Source organism: Helicoverpa armigera, chromosome 5, assembly GCF_030705265.1.
Source record: "Helicoverpa armigera isolate CAAS_96S chromosome 5, ASM3070526v1, whole genome shotgun sequence".
NCBI classification, from domain to species: domain Eukaryota; kingdom Metazoa; phylum Arthropoda; class Insecta; order Lepidoptera; family Noctuidae; genus Helicoverpa; species Helicoverpa armigera.
In genome coordinates this window covers 5,674,807-5,696,256 of record NC_087124.1, presented here as the reverse complement: position 1 = coordinate 5,696,256, position 21,450 = coordinate 5,674,807, and the positions used below count along the sequence as shown (strand labels likewise).

At 43.3% G+C, this 21,450-nt stretch overlaps 1 protein-coding gene across 9 annotated transcripts; it reads left to right on the top strand.

The window, feature by feature from the left end:
* The first annotated feature begins 16 nt into the window (after window positions 1–16).
* Window positions 17–20,515, top strand: LOC110384044 (E3 ubiquitin-protein ligase UBR5). Of its 9 annotated transcripts, none has more exons than XM_049842575.2 (50): window positions 17–310; window positions 2,207–2,556; window positions 2,681–2,835; window positions 2,973–3,178; window positions 3,698–3,888; window positions 4,167–4,357; window positions 4,479–4,629; window positions 4,745–4,880; window positions 4,961–5,121; window positions 5,260–5,402; window positions 5,493–5,655; window positions 5,787–6,169; window positions 6,364–6,537; window positions 6,805–7,005; window positions 7,409–7,520; window positions 7,606–7,713; window positions 7,794–7,941; window positions 8,438–8,581; window positions 8,812–9,037; window positions 9,146–9,211; window positions 9,321–9,493; window positions 9,635–9,825; window positions 9,901–10,055; window positions 10,149–10,315; window positions 10,394–10,639; window positions 10,829–11,077; window positions 11,240–11,418; window positions 11,507–11,708; window positions 11,952–12,130; window positions 12,330–12,513; window positions 12,597–12,754; window positions 13,074–13,276; window positions 13,788–13,953; window positions 14,290–14,451; window positions 14,698–14,816; window positions 14,923–15,038; window positions 15,111–15,259; window positions 15,344–15,426; window positions 15,653–15,774; window positions 15,885–16,107; window positions 16,221–16,409; window positions 16,729–16,862; window positions 17,144–17,273; window positions 17,541–17,648; window positions 17,739–17,901; window positions 18,190–18,394; window positions 18,484–18,690; window positions 18,797–18,944; window positions 19,113–19,343; window positions 19,479–20,515. In XM_049842575.2, exons 1-50 carry the CDS (start codon window positions 249–251, stop codon window positions 19,689–19,691), a joined length of 8,625 nt encoding a protein of 2,874 aa, XP_049698532.2. In that variant the 5' UTR covers window positions 17–248; the 3' UTR covers window positions 19,692–20,515. The 9 variants fall into 9 exon arrangements, with proteins under 9 accessions (XP_049698532.2, XP_049698536.2, XP_049698535.2 ...); XM_049842579.2 differs by having other exon boundaries at window positions 2,973–3,196; window positions 7,821–7,941; window positions 8,462–8,581; XM_049842578.2 differs by having other exon boundaries at window positions 2,973–3,196; window positions 7,821–7,941.
* The last annotated feature ends 935 nt before the right edge of the window (window positions 20,516–21,450 follow it).

Sequence of the window (21,450 nt, the reverse complement as noted above, 5' to 3'; positions counted from 1 at the left end):
AAATCAGGGGTACCAACATTCTGGGCGAAGAAGCCATGTTGATATTTTCTTTCTTTTTTCGTCATGTACCGACTCACATGTATTTGAGAACGAGAAACGAACACGAAAGAAACCACGAGAAATATGGTGGTTGGAAGAGGATTTTAGATGGTGTTCTTTTGTTCTTGCAGAATAGTGGTGGAATATTAACAAATGTTTAAGTGTGCTCTTTGAAATCTTTTTTAAAACACAGGATAAGACCTTGGAAAATGTCTTCAATGCATTTTGTGGTTCATCCTTTGCCTGGCACAGAGGATCAATTGATAGACAGGTAAACATATTTTATCGTTTTACTTGACTCCATTACGTTCATGTTGTGAAATCCGACATTCCATGATCATAAGACTGTATTGAGTCACATAATAATGATATAGCATCTAGGGCCACGTTTCCCGTATCATTTTACGTTCATGGGAGAATTTCCATTGCATGACATTTCTTTGTATAATTTAGTTTAGAGTTGCTTTACATTCACGCCATATAATGTACATTTCGATCGGATGGCGTAATCCTGTTTGGTTAAACGACGATGCCGTATTTGCAAACTCGCTTTTCGCATTGACAATGCCGATTCTGGAGAGTTGTTAATTCTCGAACTGTGACATAATAATTGTTCAATACCTTCCTACTAATCCAATACAATCATGCGAGATCAATAGTATTCCCGTATTAAAAAGGAAAATATGAAGATATTACTAAACTAAACTAACTATAAACTAATAATAATCAATAGGTTTTATTCTGCATGTAACTTTGGCACAAAAAAATGATAAGATCTAACAATAATCACCCTGTTTTTTTGTTTCAAAAACTCATAGGTTATTTGCTACTCACTTATAAAAATGTAGATTAGATGATTTTTCTTCTATTTTATACATACAATAAAATGGTATGTACCCCAAGGGGTAAAGTAAAATTAATGATCAACGAAAATAATACATACCAATCTAAGCAGGTGTCTTCATTCTGCAAAAGTAATTTGCAATATTGTCACTTGTCACATACTAAATAGTACTGAAGATGATCACTCAAAAATCAATTACTACCCACTCTTGTTTACTAGTTATCTATTTGTTAGAAATTTATATTTGGGATTCTATTCAATTTTGCCCAATTTTAAGATCATATAAAATCTTCAAAAATTGCAATAGAGTGGCAATGTAGCTAGTCTTTTTGGGATGACTCCCGCTGATAGCGATGTCGATGAGTCATGATGATATCCTCAGTGTTTCTGAAGGCAGTTTAGTATGGTGATCTGGCTGTCATTTGAATGTCTTTGGCAGTAATTGTGAGAAGCCAAGCATCCAGACCATCAAGCAATCAGTCTTGTCAAGATATATAGCATTGAGGAGGTTGAGTGGCAGTAGGCAGTTACACAATCTAAAACAATTATACTCAGCCGCACCCAGTTAGACTGCTGCAGGTGGTAGCTGCCTACAAATACAGTAACAGGCCTAGGTTATTTTTTTTTTCCTATAATCTATCATAATTTGATTATGGTGAAAACAAGTAGACCTTCATCATTAGTGGTTGCTGCTCAAGCATTTGTATGGATTTTGTTCACATCAAAAACAATTTTTAAAGTTTTTTACTTTTTTATTAGTCTCATTGCATTTTTATGACATCTGTCTTTTTCATGTGGACATGTTTGGACAACATCATCAAGGGAAAGACATTTGTCAAAGTCCTAGGAAAGAAAACTTATTTCAGTTAGTCTCGTGTATTTTTAAGCAACATTATGCATATCTGGAAGCCTAACATAGGGGCTATATTTTTTCATGACATGGTTATCAATATTTGCCCAGATTTTTCCCCAACTATGTTGGGAAGCTTCCAGTCTTACATGAAGTGACTTACTTCTTCTACCCATTTACTTGGGTCCAATAAAATACTCCTTTGTTTAAAACTGGCTGTCAGACTTAATTCTGACATAGGTGTTAAAATAACAACTAAAACCTATAGCTTACAATGCTTTCTGAAACCTAGAACTTATGTATTTCCACCCCTTTTGTGCATTTAAAGGTTTTATGAAACAAAGGGTGGCAAAAAGGTGTTTGTTGACCATTAAAAGATCTTACATGTTGTTTACCTACTGTTCATTGAGAAATACAAAGTTTGCCTTATACATATGATTTTTTTGTGAATATTTTTTTTTTGTTTGCTTTAGGCTAAAGGAAGTTGCTGACCGTTGGAATAGATATGGGACAGGTGCAGGATCGTCGGCTCTCAGTTCACTGCGAGGAGTACGTGCAGTGGCCGCCGGTCCAGCACATATCGCTTGTCTGCTGGAAGATGGTACTATCTGCCGTGCCGCCTTCTCCATAATTCCAGATAGATTGGACTTGAGTAAAACCGACGCTAGTAAGAATGGGGGTAATGGTGGAGGTGGCAGTGGCGGCGGAGGCACGAGTGGAGGCAAGCAAGGGGGCAGTGGCGGGGGTTGTGGCTCGCGTCAGCAACCACGCACTAGGGCCCGTATTATGAGGAACTCTATTCGAGCTACTCCTAGTTCGCAAGGTTTGTAGTTGAACACAGTACCTTCACTTCCTAAATTTTTTCAGTATAAGTCTAGACAACTAAGAACAGAAATGATACATGACTGGTTTATTTATTCGGAGCTTAAAACATTTGATTTGGACAGGATCTACAAGCCGTGCAACGGGTGTAATAATTGGAGCATCAGGTTCAGGACGAGTCGTTTCTGTTCCCGCGCCATTTGTCCCGGAAGATCTTGTCACACAGGCTCAAGTAGTCCTACAAGGAAAGAGCAGGAGTCTCATTATTAGGGAGTTACAGGTAAGATTTGTGATGCTGTCGTGATACAGGTGACGGGTTTTCATATCTAACTTATATATTTCTATTGGGTATGTTAATGCAATGGCAATGCATAATTAAATAAAAGAGTTTGAATATGTTTTGATGAAATATCGCAGCGAACAAACTTGGACGTGAATTTGGCGGTGAACAACTTGCTGTCGCGCGACGACGAGGAGGGCGAGGAACCGGAAGGCGGTGAGGGAGGCGATGGCTACGTGCCCGAGGACCTCATCTCGCTGTTGGACGGCGGCTTCCACGCCGCGCAGCAGGATCACTCCGTCATCATCGACGCGGACACCATGTTTTCTGAGGACATCTTCGGGTACGCGGCTATCAGAAGGTATACCTGTCAAGCTACGCTCCTCTGCCTCTACACACGATCCTGCCTGTAGTTGATATAGCCCTCGACCCAATCTCTGGCACGCTGTCAAGCTTACGCAGTTTCCGTTTATGTTATGATTGGGTGTTTATTAGTTCTGAACATAGAATACATACTCTAGAACAGTGCATGTTATTGTTTGATCCTTGCACTGAACACATTCCCTAATGTATTATTGTATTTGTCTGTGTATGGCGTAGTAGAGTAGAAGTAGGATTGCAGTTACAAAGAAAGGTTATAATTATGTATTATCATTGTGAAATTGTACAGACCACAATACACAATCAAAGGTACATAATATATTTGTGAACGTAAGTAGCTTGAGAACTGAAAACAATGATTTAAGAGATCAACTGTCACAAGTCTGGTGTTTTGCATTAGTATAAATGGACCTGGACCTTTCTTTGTGTCTGTGAACATTGCTAAACGTAAAGACAGTGTTAAAATATAATTGTATAATAGTCGCAGTGGTGGCGGCGGCGGCAGCAGCGGCGGTCGCGGAGGCGCCAGTCGCGAGAGCAGCAGCTCCACTCAGGAGCGCCCCTCAGAGTTCAGTCGGTGGCGCGAACGTCAGTACTTTGGGCCACGTCGGTGGCTCGAATCGGCTCTGCGCGATACCTCTTGGGACAAGGACGGAGGTAATAATGATGGAGGTAAATATTACATGTTTTTATTAATTGTTGTTATAATGTTTTCATTTTCATATTATAGACCTTGAAATTATAATCTTATCCTAAACTAATGCAATATTTTAATGACTTAACTATTATACCCTTACAAACACCCTCAATATTATTTGTAAGCGATTTGTCATAATGATTTAATCATGGCGCAAGGTTCAACAAATCTCTTTTTTTGGCATTTAAGTTCAAAGCGATAACAAATGTAATGTTTTCCTATCTTATCCTGTACATTTTGTAAAATGATATAGCTGAGAGCAAGAAAAAGGATTCTTCGATTGCGGCGTCACCACTTTGGGTGTCTGAAGAGTTGGAGTACTGGGACAGTAACATACGTTTCACCCATATCGCGGCCACGTACAGTGAGCTTATCGCGATCTCGACTCAGGGTCAACTGCACCAGTGGCGCTGGGCTGATGCTCATCCTTACCAACGCAATGATGTAAGTGCTTATTATTTATTGCCTAAAGAAGCATTATTGATATTTGCTTCTTTCAAATATATAAGCAGCCAGTCTTTTTTGTGATTTAATAATACAAATTTGTATGTGTGTATTATAACAGGCATCAGGATCGGTGAGTGCCTATCACCCTCGCTCCACCTGGTTGGGCATGGCTCCCGGCGAGCGAGTAATTAACATCAGCGCAGCCGGCATCCGCATCTCAGTCCTTACTGACACTGGCAGGATTGCCACTTTCCTTGACGAATCTATCGGTAAAGTATTAATTTATTACAATTATTATTCATTACATGCTCATCTTGGTTAAAAAGAGTGACCAAACACAAAATAGAATACATTTAACATATTACTGTTCTTTTTTATGCGTAGCTCATGCTCCTGGGGCTTCACGTCTCGAACATCCTCTTCAGACGTTTATGGAGTTTGGATCTGATAAGGCAATCTCTCTCCACGTATGTTCTTTGTATACCGTCGCGAGATTGGACTCTGGAGCGCTGTATTGGTGGTACGTTTGTCTTCACATTGAAATATTGCTGTATAACCTTTTCACCAAAAATAAATTAATGTATGTACTTAATGTCATAGGGGAGTCCTTCCATTGGGGCAGCGAGCTCGTCTCTGGGAGAAACATCGTGCGCGCTCTCGCAAGCAGCAGCGCGGACACTCGTCTACGGCGCCGCAAGACTTGCAGGCCGGACAAAGCGTTACTATGAAGAATGCGCCCATGTACCAACCCGGCGCCGTCGGTAAGTGCAGATACTGTTTGCGTATGCAATGCCTTAATTCGTTAAAGGATTTTTGGTAATACTTCATCTACTGCAGATTTTGGTCTTTGATTCAATAAATTAGTGATAAATCGTAAAATAATGTTAATTTGTGATCAGGATTCAATATGTCGACCGGAGTGCCAAAAGTCGGGGTTCTGCAGAATGCTGCTTGGAACCTATCTGACATGTGTCGGTTCAAGTTGTTACCGCCACCTCAACCTGACCGTTCCGTCTCTGATAAAGACAAGAGGGATTTACAGGTAACAATTTTACCTTTTCAAAATACATAATATGAATTTATCTATAAACAAAACATATAATTTGAACCGGATTTCTTTTGTTTCATCCAGAATCAGTCGCCTCTAACAGTTTCGTCTGTGAAAGCTTCGTCTTCAAGCAGCAACAGCAAGGATGGCGCTAAGGATAGCAACAAGGACATGGCTGATAGGCTTGACATGCCGCCGCCGCCCAGCCCAGCGTCTTCCACTTGCAGTGACACCAGCACATCACACAGTAAGTCTATAATTTAGCACTTACAATTATCAGTCAACTGAATGCACTATAATTATCTTATCAATAGACGGTTATTATTTTTATCTGTCACAAAAATTAGAATGTTTAGTAAATATTATTATTGTTTTCAGAACGCGCCAAGCGCGTAACTGTACGCGGCGAAGAAGGCTCTTCTAATGACGGTTCTAAACGTGACGAGGAGGAATGGCCGCTAAAGGAGGTCGTATTCCTGGAAGACGTAAAGAGTGTGCCATTAGGGCGAGTGCTCAAAGTGGACGGAGCTTACGCCGCTGTGAGGTTCCCTACCATCGGCAAGGACGGCAAGGAGGTTGTGCCATCGACCCCCGATGATCTGTCGACGCTGCTGCAAGACTGCCGTCTTGTTCGCAAAGATGACTTGGTAGCTGTCAAGTGGGGAGTGGGCGGAGCCGCCGGGCCTCGCGGACCTGACTGTCTGCAGCGCTCGCCGAGGAAGATTGCCCTGCCACCTGATGTACAAGTTATCACTATTGCCGTGAGTATTTTTGTTTACAAATACACAGAATGTGAAATTCATAGTGTTATTTACGTGGCCTTCGTGGTTATTTATCTTTTGTATTTATCATGGTCTAGCGACCCGCCCTTACATCCCCACAGTTTCGCACGGGATAACAGTATTTCCCCACTATTTCATGTATGTTATATTTTATATTTTTTTCGTGTCCGTAGGTGGACAGCCGCGGCGTGCACGCGGTGGTGCGTCGGGCGGGCGGCGCGCTGGCGTACGCCGTGTACGCCGTGGGCACCACGCGCGCGCTCACCGACAGCGCCTTCCCCACCGACAACAGCGCGCTGCTCGGATACTCCAACGGGCAGGCCATACAACTCGCCACCGCTGCTGAGGTTAGCACTATTTAATTCGTTTTTATTGATTTATAACAGCATCTTTAGATATTCCCTGACCAGCAGGGATTTTTGGTGTAAAAACAACTTAAATTTGAGTACCTAAACGTTTCATTATTGAAGGTTGTTTATAACGAATTTCTTGCAGAAAATGCCGTGGTATTTATTGACATAATGCAACTAGTTTCTTGCCTCATTTGAAGTTTGAAGGCATAAAATGACTAATTTTTAGTTTCAATATACTGACCGTAAAATCCTTGCGTACAGGGCAGCGAGCCAGTGGTAATGATGGTGGACGGCAACGGCGCCCTGTACCCGGTGTCGCGCGACTGCGTGGGCATGGTGCGCGAGCCGCCGCCGCTCAACCTGCCGCCCGCCCGCGCGCTGGCCGCGCACGCGCTGCCGCTGCACCCGCACGCCGCCGCCGCCGCCGCCGCGCACCCGCACCACACCGCGCTCAAGTCGCAGGTACGACACCACGTCAAGGAAACATGAGCGAAGATGCCATAAGGCCTAGTACATAAAAGGCCTACGTGGGAAAGGAAGGGAAAATGATGCTTTTAGTCAGTAAGAGTCTGACACTCCTTCACCGCTGCTAAACCACAGCGGGAGGAGTCATTTGATGATTTCAAAAAAAAAAAAGAAAAGAGATGATGCATAAGGCCGGGACTCCACCAAAGCAGAGATGTGTGAAGTATGCAGTGTATGCTGTCCACTTCAGACTCCCATTATGCCCTTTGTTAGGAGTTTATAATGACATGACACATCCGCTCGTTATTTTGTTCTCCATCCGAACCCACGACTATTACTAAATGTATCCGACAATTAATCTATGTATTGCGCCTGTAATGTAGAAATGTTTCGTGTCCAGGTTGCGCTGATTATCTTAGTGCCGGAGCCGCAGCTCATGATGCCGCGCGTGCTTCGCTGCGACCTCGACGGCGTACGTCAATTGTTGCACCAACTCGAATCTGACTCCAACAGTAAGTTATCTACAAGTTGTAACTACTATAATAATGCCAAATTACATTCATAGGGGTTTACTTCATGTATATTTATTGTTTACAGAACAACAGATCTTGTCCATATTACAAGAGCGTTGCGATGGCAACAGGAATATTCTACACGCGTGCGTACATATGTGCGCGCCTACATCTAACAAGGAACCTGATATAGGTACGTAACACTAAAGAAGAAAAGAAAAAAGCTATGTTGAATTTAGTGTAGGTGTAATTCTAACTTAACTATTTATTTAGTGGAAAACGCTTCGATGCCCAATTTAGCGGGTGGAACGAGCTCGGGAGGCGCTGGCGCTGAGGAGTCGGTGCCCGCCATCTCCTGGCCGCCAGAGACCTTCGAGGCCTCCGGAGACGAAGACAGCTTGATGGGACTCACCAACAATGGGTAAGAGCAATACTAGCATGTTTACAGCAACTGAAAAGTGCCACTTTTCTGCACTTTTTGTGTCTGATTAATTAATGCACTGTGACTTTCTTTCAGAAATATAATATCTACTCAATTTGTCTAAACCCTAAATGATCAGTGAATGTCTTTCCTTTATGTGTTTTTCTGTATTTGTTTCTTATCATCATCACTTTTTCCAAAAGAGTTTGAGTCAGTTTCTGGTCTAGTATCCGCCTTTATGTTACCCTATTACTTTGAATTATTTAAATATTTTGTTGTTTTAATTTATTGATTGACAACATGGGTCTCCTTTGCATGTAATATCAATTTGGTGACCAAAATAAGGGTGTGTATTTATAATTAACCACCCTGTTTGAACAGTACTCTCCATTGTGAATGGGAAGTGCAGTGTTACGCCGGATAACCTAGCCAAGACTACTAGACGAGTTCTCAAGAGGAATGTTACGGATGTGATGATGTGTTGAAACATTTACAGTAAAATGTCTGGCGGTGGTAACAGTGGCGGCGGCGCGGTGAGCGCGGACCCGGCGGAGCGGCGCGGCAACGCGCTGGCGGCCTTGCGGGCCCTCTGCGAGAGCTCGCTGCTGCAGCCCTTCCTCATGCAGCTCCTCACCGCCAAGTAAGTCAGCTTCACCTAGCTTATGTTGGGGCCCGATATGATTCGCTACCCACTCGTCACTTTAATCACGTGGTGTAGTTGATACCTTCGTGTGAACTGTCGATCGCGTTATGTTGGCTCACTTAGTACAACGGGTTATAAGATCGCCTTTGATAGTCGCGGACAAAAATGCTTTTAAATTATAAATCTTATACCAAGTCAGCAATCACTAATATGATTAACATTATCAGGGATGGAATGGGCCAGACTCCACTGATGGCCGCGGTAGCAGAACGCGCATACCGTGCGGCCCTTGTAATACTGGATGCCATTCGTGCCTGCCCCGAAGCGGACGAAGCACAACGCTCGGCCGCCATCTTCCCGCCCAACGCCAGCCCAGACCATTCGCCACTGCTGGTACTCTGCTGCAATGACACCTGCAGCTTCACTTGGACAGGACAGGAGCATATTAATCAGGTTTGTATATAATCGTAAAATATAGGAGATGATCTATTTACAGATCTTTCGATAAATATATAATAGTTGAATGTCGTACAAAGTTTATGATGCGCTTTTTCTTTGCAGGATATATTCGAGTGCAAAACGTGCGGTCTGACAGGATCCCTTTGCTGCTGCACTGAATGTGCTAAGGTAATGTATTACAACAAAGTGGTAGTTTATATAAATTTTAAAACTATTTAAATCATAAGCTAAATAGAACTACATAAGTCCATGTACTTTTATATTTTCATTCATACAGGTATGCCATAAAGGCCATGACTGCAAGCTAAAGCGGACGTCTCCGACGGCGTATTGCGATTGCTGGGAGAAGTGTCGCTGCAAGGCACTCGTCGGCGGCAACTGGACCGCGCGCTGTGACCTACTCGCGAGGCTCGCTAGAGACACGTCACTTGCTACACATTTCAACTCAAGGTTTGCAGAAACTTTTGATAAAGTTCTTGTTGAATAACTTATAGCTCTTGTGACTTCAAAGAGTCAAGCTTAGTTGACGACTACTGTACTTTTTGACAATGAATTATTTTTCAAATCTAACAATATTTTTAATGTCTACAGGGGTGAATCGATCCTCCTGTTCCTAGTTCAGACAGTTGGACGTCAAGCGGTGGAACAGCGCCAGTTCCGCGCCGGTGGAGGGCGCGGTCGCGGCCCTCGCAAGCAGCCTGGCTCTGACGCTGAAGTAGACGCTCCAGACCATGACCTTGAACCGCCCAAGTTCGCCAGAAGGGCGTTACTGCATTTATTGGGTGATTATCTTGCACGTCGGTCATTAGCTATTGTTGGAAATAATATGAAGAATACTAAACTAATTCTATTTATAGGTGATTGGCCGGCTGTTGAAGCTGCCGTAATGTGTGGCGCCAGTGGTGCTGCGGGAGAATCCGAGAGTCGTCCCAGTAGCCCTTCGCCCTCACAGTCCGGCACCACGCTGTTAGACAAGTTCACGCATGCGCTCATTGTTAAGTGCACTAATGAGGTTCGTACACAATATTGTAGGTGTAGTTTCGGCAAACCAATATCGTCATTCTTTATAGTGTGAATAAAAAAACTATGCTTTCCATTGTCACAGATGCTGGACACCCTGCTACATACTTTGATTCGTGAGCAACAAAATGATACAATTCCGGGTCGTGCTGAACGTGCGCGTGAAGTGGCGCGACGTTTCGTGCGTTCCGTTGCTAGAATATTCGTCATATTCAGCGTAGAGATGGCTCCGGGAGCGGCTAAGAAGAAAGGGTAAATAGAGTTGTATATATTTGCTAATTGAATGGCGTACGCAAGAACAAGTAATTAAATATTGTGATTTTTTTGCAGACCTCTATCGATCACATCATCTCTGGTCCGATGTCGTCGAGTATTCGCCGCGCTAGTCGCGCTCGCTGTGGAAGAACTAGTAGAGGCGGCCGACGCACTGCTTGCCCCGGTACGACTAGGTGTCGTGCGTCCCACAGCTCCGTTCCCGCTAGCGACCACCTATGTGGACCTCGTGAACGGCAGCGAAGACTTGTTCGGCGTCGAACCTCTTTCTACTGGACATTCGAGGCTTGCACATGCGCGCAGGTATGTATCGTTTTCTAAATATTTTACGTTGAGCACCAGTTTCGATGCGTAAGCAAATAAGGTAGTGTGGTCTATTTTATTCTCAAATATCTGTGGTGTGTCTTGCATGCATTTTGACTGCGTTATGTATAAGATGTTGTTAATATATTGCCGTTGTTAATATATAAGTGACGTTGTTTACGTATATAGAGAGTCGACGGCTGGCGGCGGTCGCGGCGCGGTGGCGGGCGGCACCTCGATGGGCAGCTCCACGCTGGTGCCGGACCGCTCGTCCACGCCGGTGGCCACCGAGTACGCCGACGACGTCGCGGGCGAAGCGCTCGGCGCTGACGACGACGCCTCCGAGACTGACGAGCCCGGAGCACCCGCGCCCAACCACGGCCAGCATGCCGCGCAGCCGCAGGATAATCAACATCATGATGATGCTATGGCCGACAGGTAACACTTCATTTTAGTATTAACTTAAAAGAGAAAACCAATGTTACATGTCTCATTATTATGTCTATACGAAAATTTGTCATGTGGTGTCTCTTATATGAGCTTTTCCAGCCTAAAATTTGTTATTTAGGAACAACATTATACTTTCGTACATTTTAACAGAGGTCAAGAACAACACGTAGTCGTGGAGAACGGCACGGAACGCGCTGAAGGCGGCGAGAGTGAGAGCGAGTTGGACTTGTTAGCCGAAGTGGAAACTGAGAGCGACTCTGATGATCAGGACAACGGGGAGTCTGCTCAACGCAGCGTCCAGACCGGGGCCACGCAAGGTTCCGACGCCGGTAACTTGACTATTCTTTCGTATAAAATAAAAATAATATAACGAGAATTTAAGGTAGTTATTATAAAATCTTATTTATCGTGATATAGGTATTGCATCGCTGCTGCTATACCCTGATGACGAGAGCGGCGACTCTACCCAGCCTGAGGACGAAGACTCCGAGGCAGGCGAGACTGACGAACAGGACGGAGAAGCCGAGCCGCCGCTACACGACGGCGAAACCCTCGAGAGACGCGCCGCTCCGCCTGCGCGGCCCAACCTAGCACCGCATTCCATGCAGTGGGCCATACGGTATGTGTCTATATTGTGAACTATTACTATTTACACCATCGTAAATAAACATGAAAGTTAGCACGTGTGGAAGTTTGCTACTGAAGTATTATTGAACGGATTTTGTAAAACTTACTGTAACATAATTACGTTTTATCCGTGTGGGGAACTAGCTCCGTCAGGGTTTGGGTGGCGTTATTTATTTCATACATGAATTTGGATTAGTGTCTTTTTTTTTACACAACCGTTGTACTGTACGTGAAGCAGATCTCGCGAGACAGCTCGCGGCACGAGCGGCAGCACGGGCGGCGTCCGACTGACGGGCAGCTCGTCGCTGGTGTTCATCGACCCCGCGTCGCTGCGCCGCTCGGCTGCGGCCGCGGCTGGTGCCCACGACCCGCATTCCACCTCCACTACTGCTTCTTGCCTCGCTAGAGCTTTTGGTAAGATATTGTGCATTTTTTTCAGAATATTCTACATACTCGAAAAAAACAACAAACTAATCTTTCTGCTAAACCTCCATCTTTTATAGAAGTTGATAAAATTTTGAGCTGCTTTTTTCATTCTTGTACATTATTACGTTAAAGTATAACTCTGAAACTATCTTATGCATGTAGGTAAAGTATGCTCTTTCTTTGACAGGCATCGTGATCCGTCAGATAGCGGACTTACTCTGGGAGTATGAGCGAGTAACATTGCCATTACCGCGAATGGTGCCGCTGGCATATCGCGAGGCGCTGCGCCTGCAGTGCTACCTCGAACGACAACTCAAACCCACATGGGACTGGCTAGTCACTGTAATGGACGCCACTGAAGCACAACTAAGGTATTTGCTTATTTTTATAGATGGATCTCTTTTAAGTATAATGCTTGAATGGTATATATCACATTCCTAAATGCTTTGTATAGATTCGGTGCGTCACTGACTTCTAACAATGCAAGTACCTCGACGGGCGACAGCGGTCGGTCTGCAGCGCCGGCTACTCGCCGCACTACATCACTGACGTCACCAGCTACTCGCATTATAGGCTTTTCTGAAGGACCCAGAGCGCGGGATCGCGAACAAGGTAAGACGCGCCTTTTTTATTCATCAAAGAAAACGGCTTCCAGTCTAACCGATGTTTTACATAGAGCGACTGCCTATCTGACTTCCGCAATCCAGTTATTGTGGCTACCTGACATCCTTTTGTAAGACTTTTTGTCTTCAGACTAACCGTAACGTCTGCCAATACGTTAAAATAAACACGGAATAACTCGTTATGACCCACCGACTGCGCCAAGCGTTGTTTAACCTAATGATCCGTCGATCCCCGCAGCTTTGACTTAGCTACAAGCTCTTCAAGCTCTTGTAATTTCAAAAATTATAAAAATAATGTGATGACATAGGTGTGGAAGCGGGCAGCGCGCGTCGCGAGTTCCTGGCGTACTGCCTGTCGCTGCTCCGCGCACACAGCGCCGAGCACGCGGAGCAGCTGCCCGTGCTGGACGTGGCGGCGCTCAAGCACGTGGCCTACGTGCTCGACGCGCTCGTCTACTACATGCGCGCCGCGCAGCCGCAGCCGCACCACCACCACCATCTCTGGACACCGGTAATGATGCACTTTCAACTTTATACCTGTGTTTTTTATTAATTGCGGATTATAAATACCCGATTCATCCGTTGTTTTGTGATTGGAAATAACTTGACGGCTTCTAAATTACTAGCAGATTTCCGTTTTTTTTGCACTCGCGTCTCGAGGTAACTAATACCGGTACCCGGATAAAATTAGACTAATAGTCTTCACCGGGCATAATGTAAGCTAAATTAGATAATACATATTCAGGCTACTCCTTACCTAGTCAGTAGTTCTTCCACAGAAAGTGTCACTGTGTTGCCTAAAACATTCAATGCACTATGCGAATGCAATTAATTTTCATACACAATTGCGAAGTTGCTAGCGTTTTTGTAGGTATTATCTAATTTAGCTTATTATTATCTAATTTAGCTTCTTATGTAGTAACTGTTGCTACGAATTAAATTTATTAACAAATACAAATTTATTCATATATGCATAATAATTACAATGACATATGTGTACAATAATGATTTTGCTAATATAGGACGAAAATGAAAACGAAGAAGGCGACGAAGAGATGGTAGTGGGCGGCGGAACTGCGGCCGAGTCCGACAGCGAGGGCGAGGGGGCTCGCGGCCGAGCGCATGCCTTCTTCCAGCGATCCGACTCTACCCTGTGTCTTGGCTGTCCTCCGCCGGATCCCTTCAACAGTCAGTACTCTTATATACTGCGTCATTTTAATAGCGCCGCAGATTGTTTTCGACAATTTTTCCTTACCTTTTTTTACTTACCTAATTGAAATTAATTTTTGTTGTGTATTTTAACTCTAGTTATTTTTTAAAACTCACTGAATTACTATGTGGACTTTCGTGGTGATGGAAATTTATTAATGGTTTTATAATATCGTAGTCTTGCGTTATTTATTACTCGTTACGGTATGAGTATGTTCTCAGCTGTTACAGAGATGTGGTAGGTATTTGGATATTTTTGTCGGGTCGAAATAGGCCATAAAAGATTTTGTGCTACTTAATTTTTGTATAAAACAGTGACTATGCAAGACGCACTACCGCTAGCTGATCAGCCGCAACTCCTTCAACCGAACGCTCGTCGTGAGGAATTGTTCGGAATGCCTCGACAGCCCGTTACCGTGCCCGCCTCCGGTGACGCGCCGCCCGGTGTGAACAACCCGCTAGAAGGTAACATTGCACGTAAATATTCACTTTTTATGTATTTACTAGATTAAGTAAATAGTGCTTTATATAATAAAAAGATCACAACTGCTTTAAATTGTATGTCTTTTTGAGAAAATGTCTCATAACTGCAAAATCACAGTAAATTATAACACTGTAATAACTTGACACAATAGCAGCAAAAAATATTAATAATCCAAAAGCACTCTTGAAGTATCCCCTTTTTAGTCTGGCAGCAAGTGCATAGTGTGATTTGTTTGTCAGTGGTTCCTCGACGCCTGGGCCTGTCGACACGCGGGACTGACCGCGGCTGGTCGCCGCCAGCCCGACCCGCGTCTGCACCACCTACTCACACCCATACGCTGACTAGAGACGAGCCACAGGTATGTCACTTCAACATTAGACAGTTTAATCATTTGCACGATTATATACTTCTATCTTTTCCCTAAAACTAGCGTGGAGGTGACTTATTGTATTATTTCTTTCCAGGACCTATCTTGTGCGAAAGACGCATCCACTAAAATGGACATTGACACTGATGGTGAATACTTATCTGACTCTGATTCTAACGAAGCCCGACAGATTCCAAGAAAGAAGCACCACAGGTATGTTGCATTTCTGTGTGATCACACAAAATGTTCAACAAGTCCATGTTTTATACGTTGCTTGTATTTCAGACATCCACATTCAGTCAACCTGACGACTGGAAACAGTTCCATGCATGACTCCATGGCGCAGCCGTCTGAGTTCCACACACTAGTAGACACAGCTTGTTCTATCATTGAAGCGCCTCATCAGCAGAACATCTCAGCGTCTCCATCGCCAGGTATGTTCGAAATCCTCATTTATTTGTTTATTTCTCTAAAACTTGTTATGGTGTCATGTACTTGAACGCGTTAACTTGTTTTAGGACCAAGCGGCTCCAACACAGTGGTAGCAGAAGCCCGCGCCTCGTCGTCCCGAAGCCCCGGCAAGACTGTTATTGTACGTGCTGTAAGTCACTCCACTTATTTGGGGGACTTTTTCTTATCAAAATTTTACCCTATTCTTGAATTGGATATAACTTTCTGAATCAAATTACTGAATAATCTATTTGGTAAAAAAATGCAAAATTCCGGATTTTCTTCCATACATTTTTCTGAGGACTCTGATACTCAGAAGTATGTAATAAAATGTTAAGCCACAGTTTAAATTTTCAATGTATATTTGGTAACCCCAGGGCGAGCTGTTAAGTGCAGCAGATCCACTAGAGTCTCAGGAGATATCAGCTCACGTGACGGTGGAGACCACCGGCTTACCGCCGCCACCACTCTTGCCAACTCTTACTGCACCGGCTCAACCGTAAGTTTTCCACATACAAATATATTTTCGTTTTATTTATTACCAGCAAATTATATTAAAAACCATGGTGCTTTAGAGTATCACATTAATTATATTTACAATCTTTGTAGCCGCGCGTGTCCATCATTAGGCGCATCTGTGTCCCACGATCTCCTCCTGGGCAGATGGCGCCTGTCTCTAGACCTGTTCGGACGTGTATTCACTGAGGATGTAGGCCTGGAGCCTGGCTCCGTGGTTGCTGAGCTCGGCGGCTTCCCTCTCAAAGAGGTGAAGTTCCGCAGAGACATGGAAAAGCTCAGGAATTCACAACAGAGGGATTTGACGTTACATAAGGTCAGTTTTTAGTGAACATAGGAATTTATTTTTTAACATACTATTGTCATTAACCCATGGTATTTCTTGTAATGAGTTTTATGAGTGTTAAAACTATAATTTTAACGTCGTAGATGGAACGTGACCGTGCCAAGTTGCTGCAACAAACGTTTGCGGAGTTGAACAGCGCCTTCGCGGGGCAGAACAGGCGAGCACACAGTGCTCAGCCGCCGCTGGCCGTCAACCGCGTCAAGGTGACCTTCCGCGACGAGCCCGGCGAGGGCAGCGGCGTCGCTCGCTCCTTCTACACCAGTGTCGCTGAGGTAACAACATTCAACATTACTAACAAGGCTTAGGCCGAATTTCACTCAATATGTGCTTAGCCTTCTCTTAACTATATGTCAGCAACTGAGTATATTGTTTTTACATGGAGCGACTGGCTATCGGACCTCCTCCACCCAATTATCAGGGTAACTTACCCCTTGTAAGAATGGTTGTCAGACTTTCTGGCTTTAACAACTGCCAAAGACAATATTACAAAGATTTCATTTTAATGTAAAGCAAAGCAGAAGTAATTTATTATTGTATGTAGTAATGCTGTTTGAATTATTCGTATACTGAAAGTGTTTTTTTTTTGTGCAGGCGTTATTAGCAAACGAGAAGCTCCCGCCTTTGGAGCCCGCGACCGGCAGCGGAACAACGAGTAGCAGTACCAACGGCACGTCAGGATCTGCCAACACCAACGCCGGCGGAGCGAGCAGTAACAGCGGAGCTCGGTAATTACAATTATTGCAATAAAGGTTGCCTTAGCAGTCTTACACTAATGAATATCCCATAAAATAGTTGCAAAAGACGTACTTCGGTTTCATTGTTATTGATTAATAGCTGTTTGCCCGCGGTTTCAGACGTGTTCCTGCCTGTATGGATAAAATAACGCTTCGATAATGTAACTTCCCAACGTGGAAGATTTTTTCAGATCGATTCAGTAGTTTTGGAACCCTCTCTATTATATCAGTATAGACAATTTAAACTTTAATGATGTGAAATATCGTTTCAGGAGTGGAGCGGGTCGCGCAAGGTCTAAAGACGCGGCGCGGCGAACTCCCGGCCGGCCCGCGCCGCGCCCGCCTGCATCACGCGAGCCGCGCAGAGTGCTCAGCGTCGACGCGAGGCCCTATTCGCCACAGGTCACTAATATTACATATTATAGAGCACCTCTAGTTGGTTCCCGGGTTTCACCCGTGTCTCGGGACGACTTCTTCCCGTACCCCAAAATATAATCTAGCCCATGTCACTCTAAGATAAGATGGAAGATTTTTTCATATCTGTTCTGTAGCATTTAGAGTGCAAACAGATTATGTATTATATTAGTACCGATGAGACCACTCATCATGTCTTCTTCGGCTACTAAATATTTGATTTATAATAATCACTTTTACATTGTTCGTTTACAGGCTGCTCCCGGTACGGAAGGCGCTGGTTACAGCGGTGACAGACCCGGTGGACATAACGAACATCTCACATTGCACCAGGCACAACTTGGCGAACGACTGTATCCTAGGGTAAGAACAGTCATAATGAAGAAGACAAAAATGTCCTTGTAAGAAAAAAAAAAACGAAAGAAGTTCTAACGCCATTTTTTTCTTTATCAGGTTCATTCATTACACCCGACTTTTGCGGGCAAGATTACTGGCATGTTATTAGAATTGACGCCGGCACAGTTGCTTGTGCTGCTTGCTAGCGAAGATGCGTTGCGACAGAAAGTGCGCGAAGCCATGGATCTCATAGTCATGCATCCTTCCGAAGCTATACTAGGTACGTTTATGCAGGGTTGATGTCATTTTCTTTGCATCCTCTTAGATAAATTTCAATGTACACTTGATAAACTTTACACTGTCCAGTTATTATCTACCGTAGTGGACACTGGGCATGCTAATTTACTTATCATGCTTATTTCTTGTTTTTATGTACTACCCCTCTAGCATAATCACTTATGTACTACTATAAACTTCCACCATATCGGATGGATTTTACCCACAAACTTTTGTTGAGAATTGTGGCCGCCCTGATAATATATCGTAAAACTGACTGTTTATGTGGCAGATTTAGACGTATTCTCGCTGTCGGAGCGCGGCGGCGGCGGCGCGAGCGGCGCGGGCGCGGGCGCGGCGGGCACGTCGGGAAGCGCGCCGGCGCCGGCCGACGACGCGGCGCCGCTGTTCTACTCGCCCGGCAAGCGCGGCTACTACTCGCCGCGCCAGGGACGCGCCACTCCCGAACGTATTAACGCTTTTAGAAATGTTGGCAGGTGAGCTTCTCGTCAACCCATACAGTGTTTAACCTTACATTTTATGTTGAAAGATTGTGAGAATAACTTTATTTTTTTTTTATTTCCAGGATAATCGGATTATGCCTCCTTCAAAACGAACTTTGTCCAATGTTCCTAAATAGACACGTCCTCAAATATATTTTGGCTCGACCGGTGAGGTTCCACGACCTCGCATTCTTCGATCCGGTAGTCTACGAGAGTCTTCGACAGTTAGTTGTAGATGCTGAGACAGGAGACTCGCATTCCCTTTTTGCTGCTTTAGATCTCAACTTTAGGTAAGGAATTTATCATTATGTTACTTTGTCACAAATATAAAATGTATTGGACAAATAAAAGAATTTGACCTACTGATCCGTAACGAATCTCATTGACTTTCTTCAGTTTGGAAATGTGTGAAGAAGAAGGTGGTGGTTGTGTGGAGCTGGTGCCTGGCGGACGCGACATCGAAGTGACCGCGCTCAACGTGTATGACTACGTGCGCAAGTACGCACAGCATCGGATGCTGCTCTCACAAGAGAAGGCCCTTGAGGTACTTTACAAAATATACTATATTAATGACTATGATTTTTACTTTGTGTCAATTTCTATGAAAACTTGATAGATTTAAATTTAATTTAAAAAATCAACCGTTAAATCAACCAACAGTTTGTTACACAAAGTATAGTTTTCAGACACATTTTGATTATTTAATTTTCAGGCAATGCGCGTTGGTGTACTCGACGTGCTTCCCGAATCTGCGTTAGAAGGCTTGACTGCGGAAGACTTGAGGCTGTTGCTAAATGGAGTAGGAGACATTAACGTGGCTGCTTTGGTGTCTTACACCAGCTTTAACGATGAGAGCGGGGAGCCCTCCGAGCGACTTGCGCGTTTCAAGCGCTGGCTGTGGGCAATCGTAGATAAGATGACTCATTTGGAGCGTCAGGATTTGGTAAGTCAAGGACAAAACTAAGCAAAATATTTTCAATTTTAGTTACGTCGTTGTATTTAGCCAATATGTGACTATTTAACTCCAGCAGTATAAAACATTAACTATGTACAAATTCACAATGGCTGTATATTATAGGTGTATTTCTGGACCGGGTCCCCTGCGCTGCCCGCCTCCGAGGAAGGCTTCCAGCCGATGCCGTCGGTGACCATCCGGCCGGCAGACGACGCGCACCTGCCCACCGCCAACACGTGCATATCGCGCCTCTACATCCCGCTGTACTCCTCGCGACATGTGCTCAAGCATAAATTACTGCTTGCCATCAAAACCAAGAACTTTGGCTTCGTCTAGACACTCGCCACTATTTGTTATGTATATCCTTAAGTTTAAGCCCAGTCATGTAAGACTGCCGCTGTATTCTGTCACTTTGTAAAAGTTTAGAGAAATTCCGTGTCTATAAAGAGTACTATCTTAGAGCTTACTTTATTAAAACCTTGAATTGTATTAACTTCTCGTACGGACATACTGGTGTATATTTATTTATATTAGATCTTTTTAATTGACGAATATTTAATTCTATATGACTGGGTGTATTTGACTGAATAGTAATATTCAATATGCAGTAATTTTTGTTAGAAAAAAGGCCCAAGAACGGTCCGCACAAGTACATAGTAATTGTTAAACTTTTAAGCTCATAGACCATAAGTATTTAACTGTTATTTAAAAGAAACCTATAGAAATCGCAATTCTATATACATACCAATATTACTTGAAAGTTGATTTAAATCAAAGATCAACATTTTTTTACTTATTTTCTAAATTGTTTTATTTATCTTTTTCTCAACTTATTTTTGATAAAGGCCTAAGTTAACCTGCATTTCTTTGCTCTCTGAAGAGACACAACACTATGGAGCATAAAAATATTCAAGAATATTTCAATTGTTTATATAGCTTTGTTATATAGTAAAAATTATATAAGATAATACAGTATGATGGGTATACTGCTATAATACTTTGGGAAGCTTGGATAGAGAGGCGTCGGGTCCGAGCGATGGTGGTATTGTGATATCAGAGGAAGTATTTTGCGCCTCAATCTCTAAATTTAAGATTATAATTAGATTTCCTTTGATTAGTTGTATTAATACGGTTCATAATAAACAATCTCAAAACGCTTAGATTGTGATTTTATTATATTTGTACCTACCACACATTAACTCTCGACTCAGGGACAATTTCAGCCTGGTTGTCCAATACCATAAAATGAGTCGCGGCTTGCTAAGGAAATGAGCAGCGGTAGCATTCGCAGGGAACTACTTCCCGCCCCCGAGAAAAGTTAAGTTGGAGTGAGTGATAAAATGACAGCAGACCAGAGTGCTTAGTGCGAGTTTTCGTGAATTTTTTTACGGACTCACATGAGAGCGCGTATTCTAAGATTTGTATGGAACAAAAACAGCTCCACCTAGTGTCAAAAATTGGAACCTGTTTTTGTTCCATACAAACAGTGTTGCCAACAGTTGTAGAAGTTTACCACCAGAGTCAACTTTTAAAACCACCAGAAAACCACTAACAAAAATTTATCCCACACTTAAAATCACCAAATTCACCACTAAAAAAATATTGTTTATATTTTATTGTAACCTAAAACAATTTAATCATCCAAAGATGTAACTCGGCAACGATAGAAAATTAAAACAGACAAAGCATTACATCTGTTTAGCAATTCATCCGACCCGATCCGAATCCTTCACAAATTATAATCGGCGTAGTAGTTTCACAAATTGTTTAGTTACGCATTTGACCAATGAATGAGTACTTAATATAATTATATAGTAGTCGTTCACCTTTTTGTTTTGTAGATGCTTTTTTGACATTCCGTGAGACTTCAAATCTCCATAGTAACTCCTTAAAGTTGTACCACAAAACTTACATTTCGCTACTTGACCCGCAGTACTTTCAACATTTCGCCACTAAATAGGGGACTTAAACCACCAGTATTAGTGGAAAATCCACTAAGTTGGCAACACTGCATACAAATCTTAGTATACGCGCTCTCATGTGAGTCCGTAAAAAAATTCACGAAAACTCGCACTAAGCACTCAGAGTTCTCTAG

Bases quoted from the DNA above. Each gene is read 5' to 3' on its own strand.
- LOC110384044 (XM_049842572.2), top strand. From the start codon at position 249: ATGTCTTCAATGCATTTTGTGGTTCATCCTTTGCCTGGCACAGAGGAT. The intron at 5,403-5,492 runs GTAACAATTTTA...TGTTTCATCCAG, and splicing joins AAGACAAGAGGGATTTACAG to AATCAGTCGCCTCTAACAGT. The intron at 18,691-18,796 runs GTAAGGAATTTA...GACTTTCTTCAG, and splicing joins GCTTTAGATCTCAACTTTAG to TTTGGAAATGTGTGAAGAAG.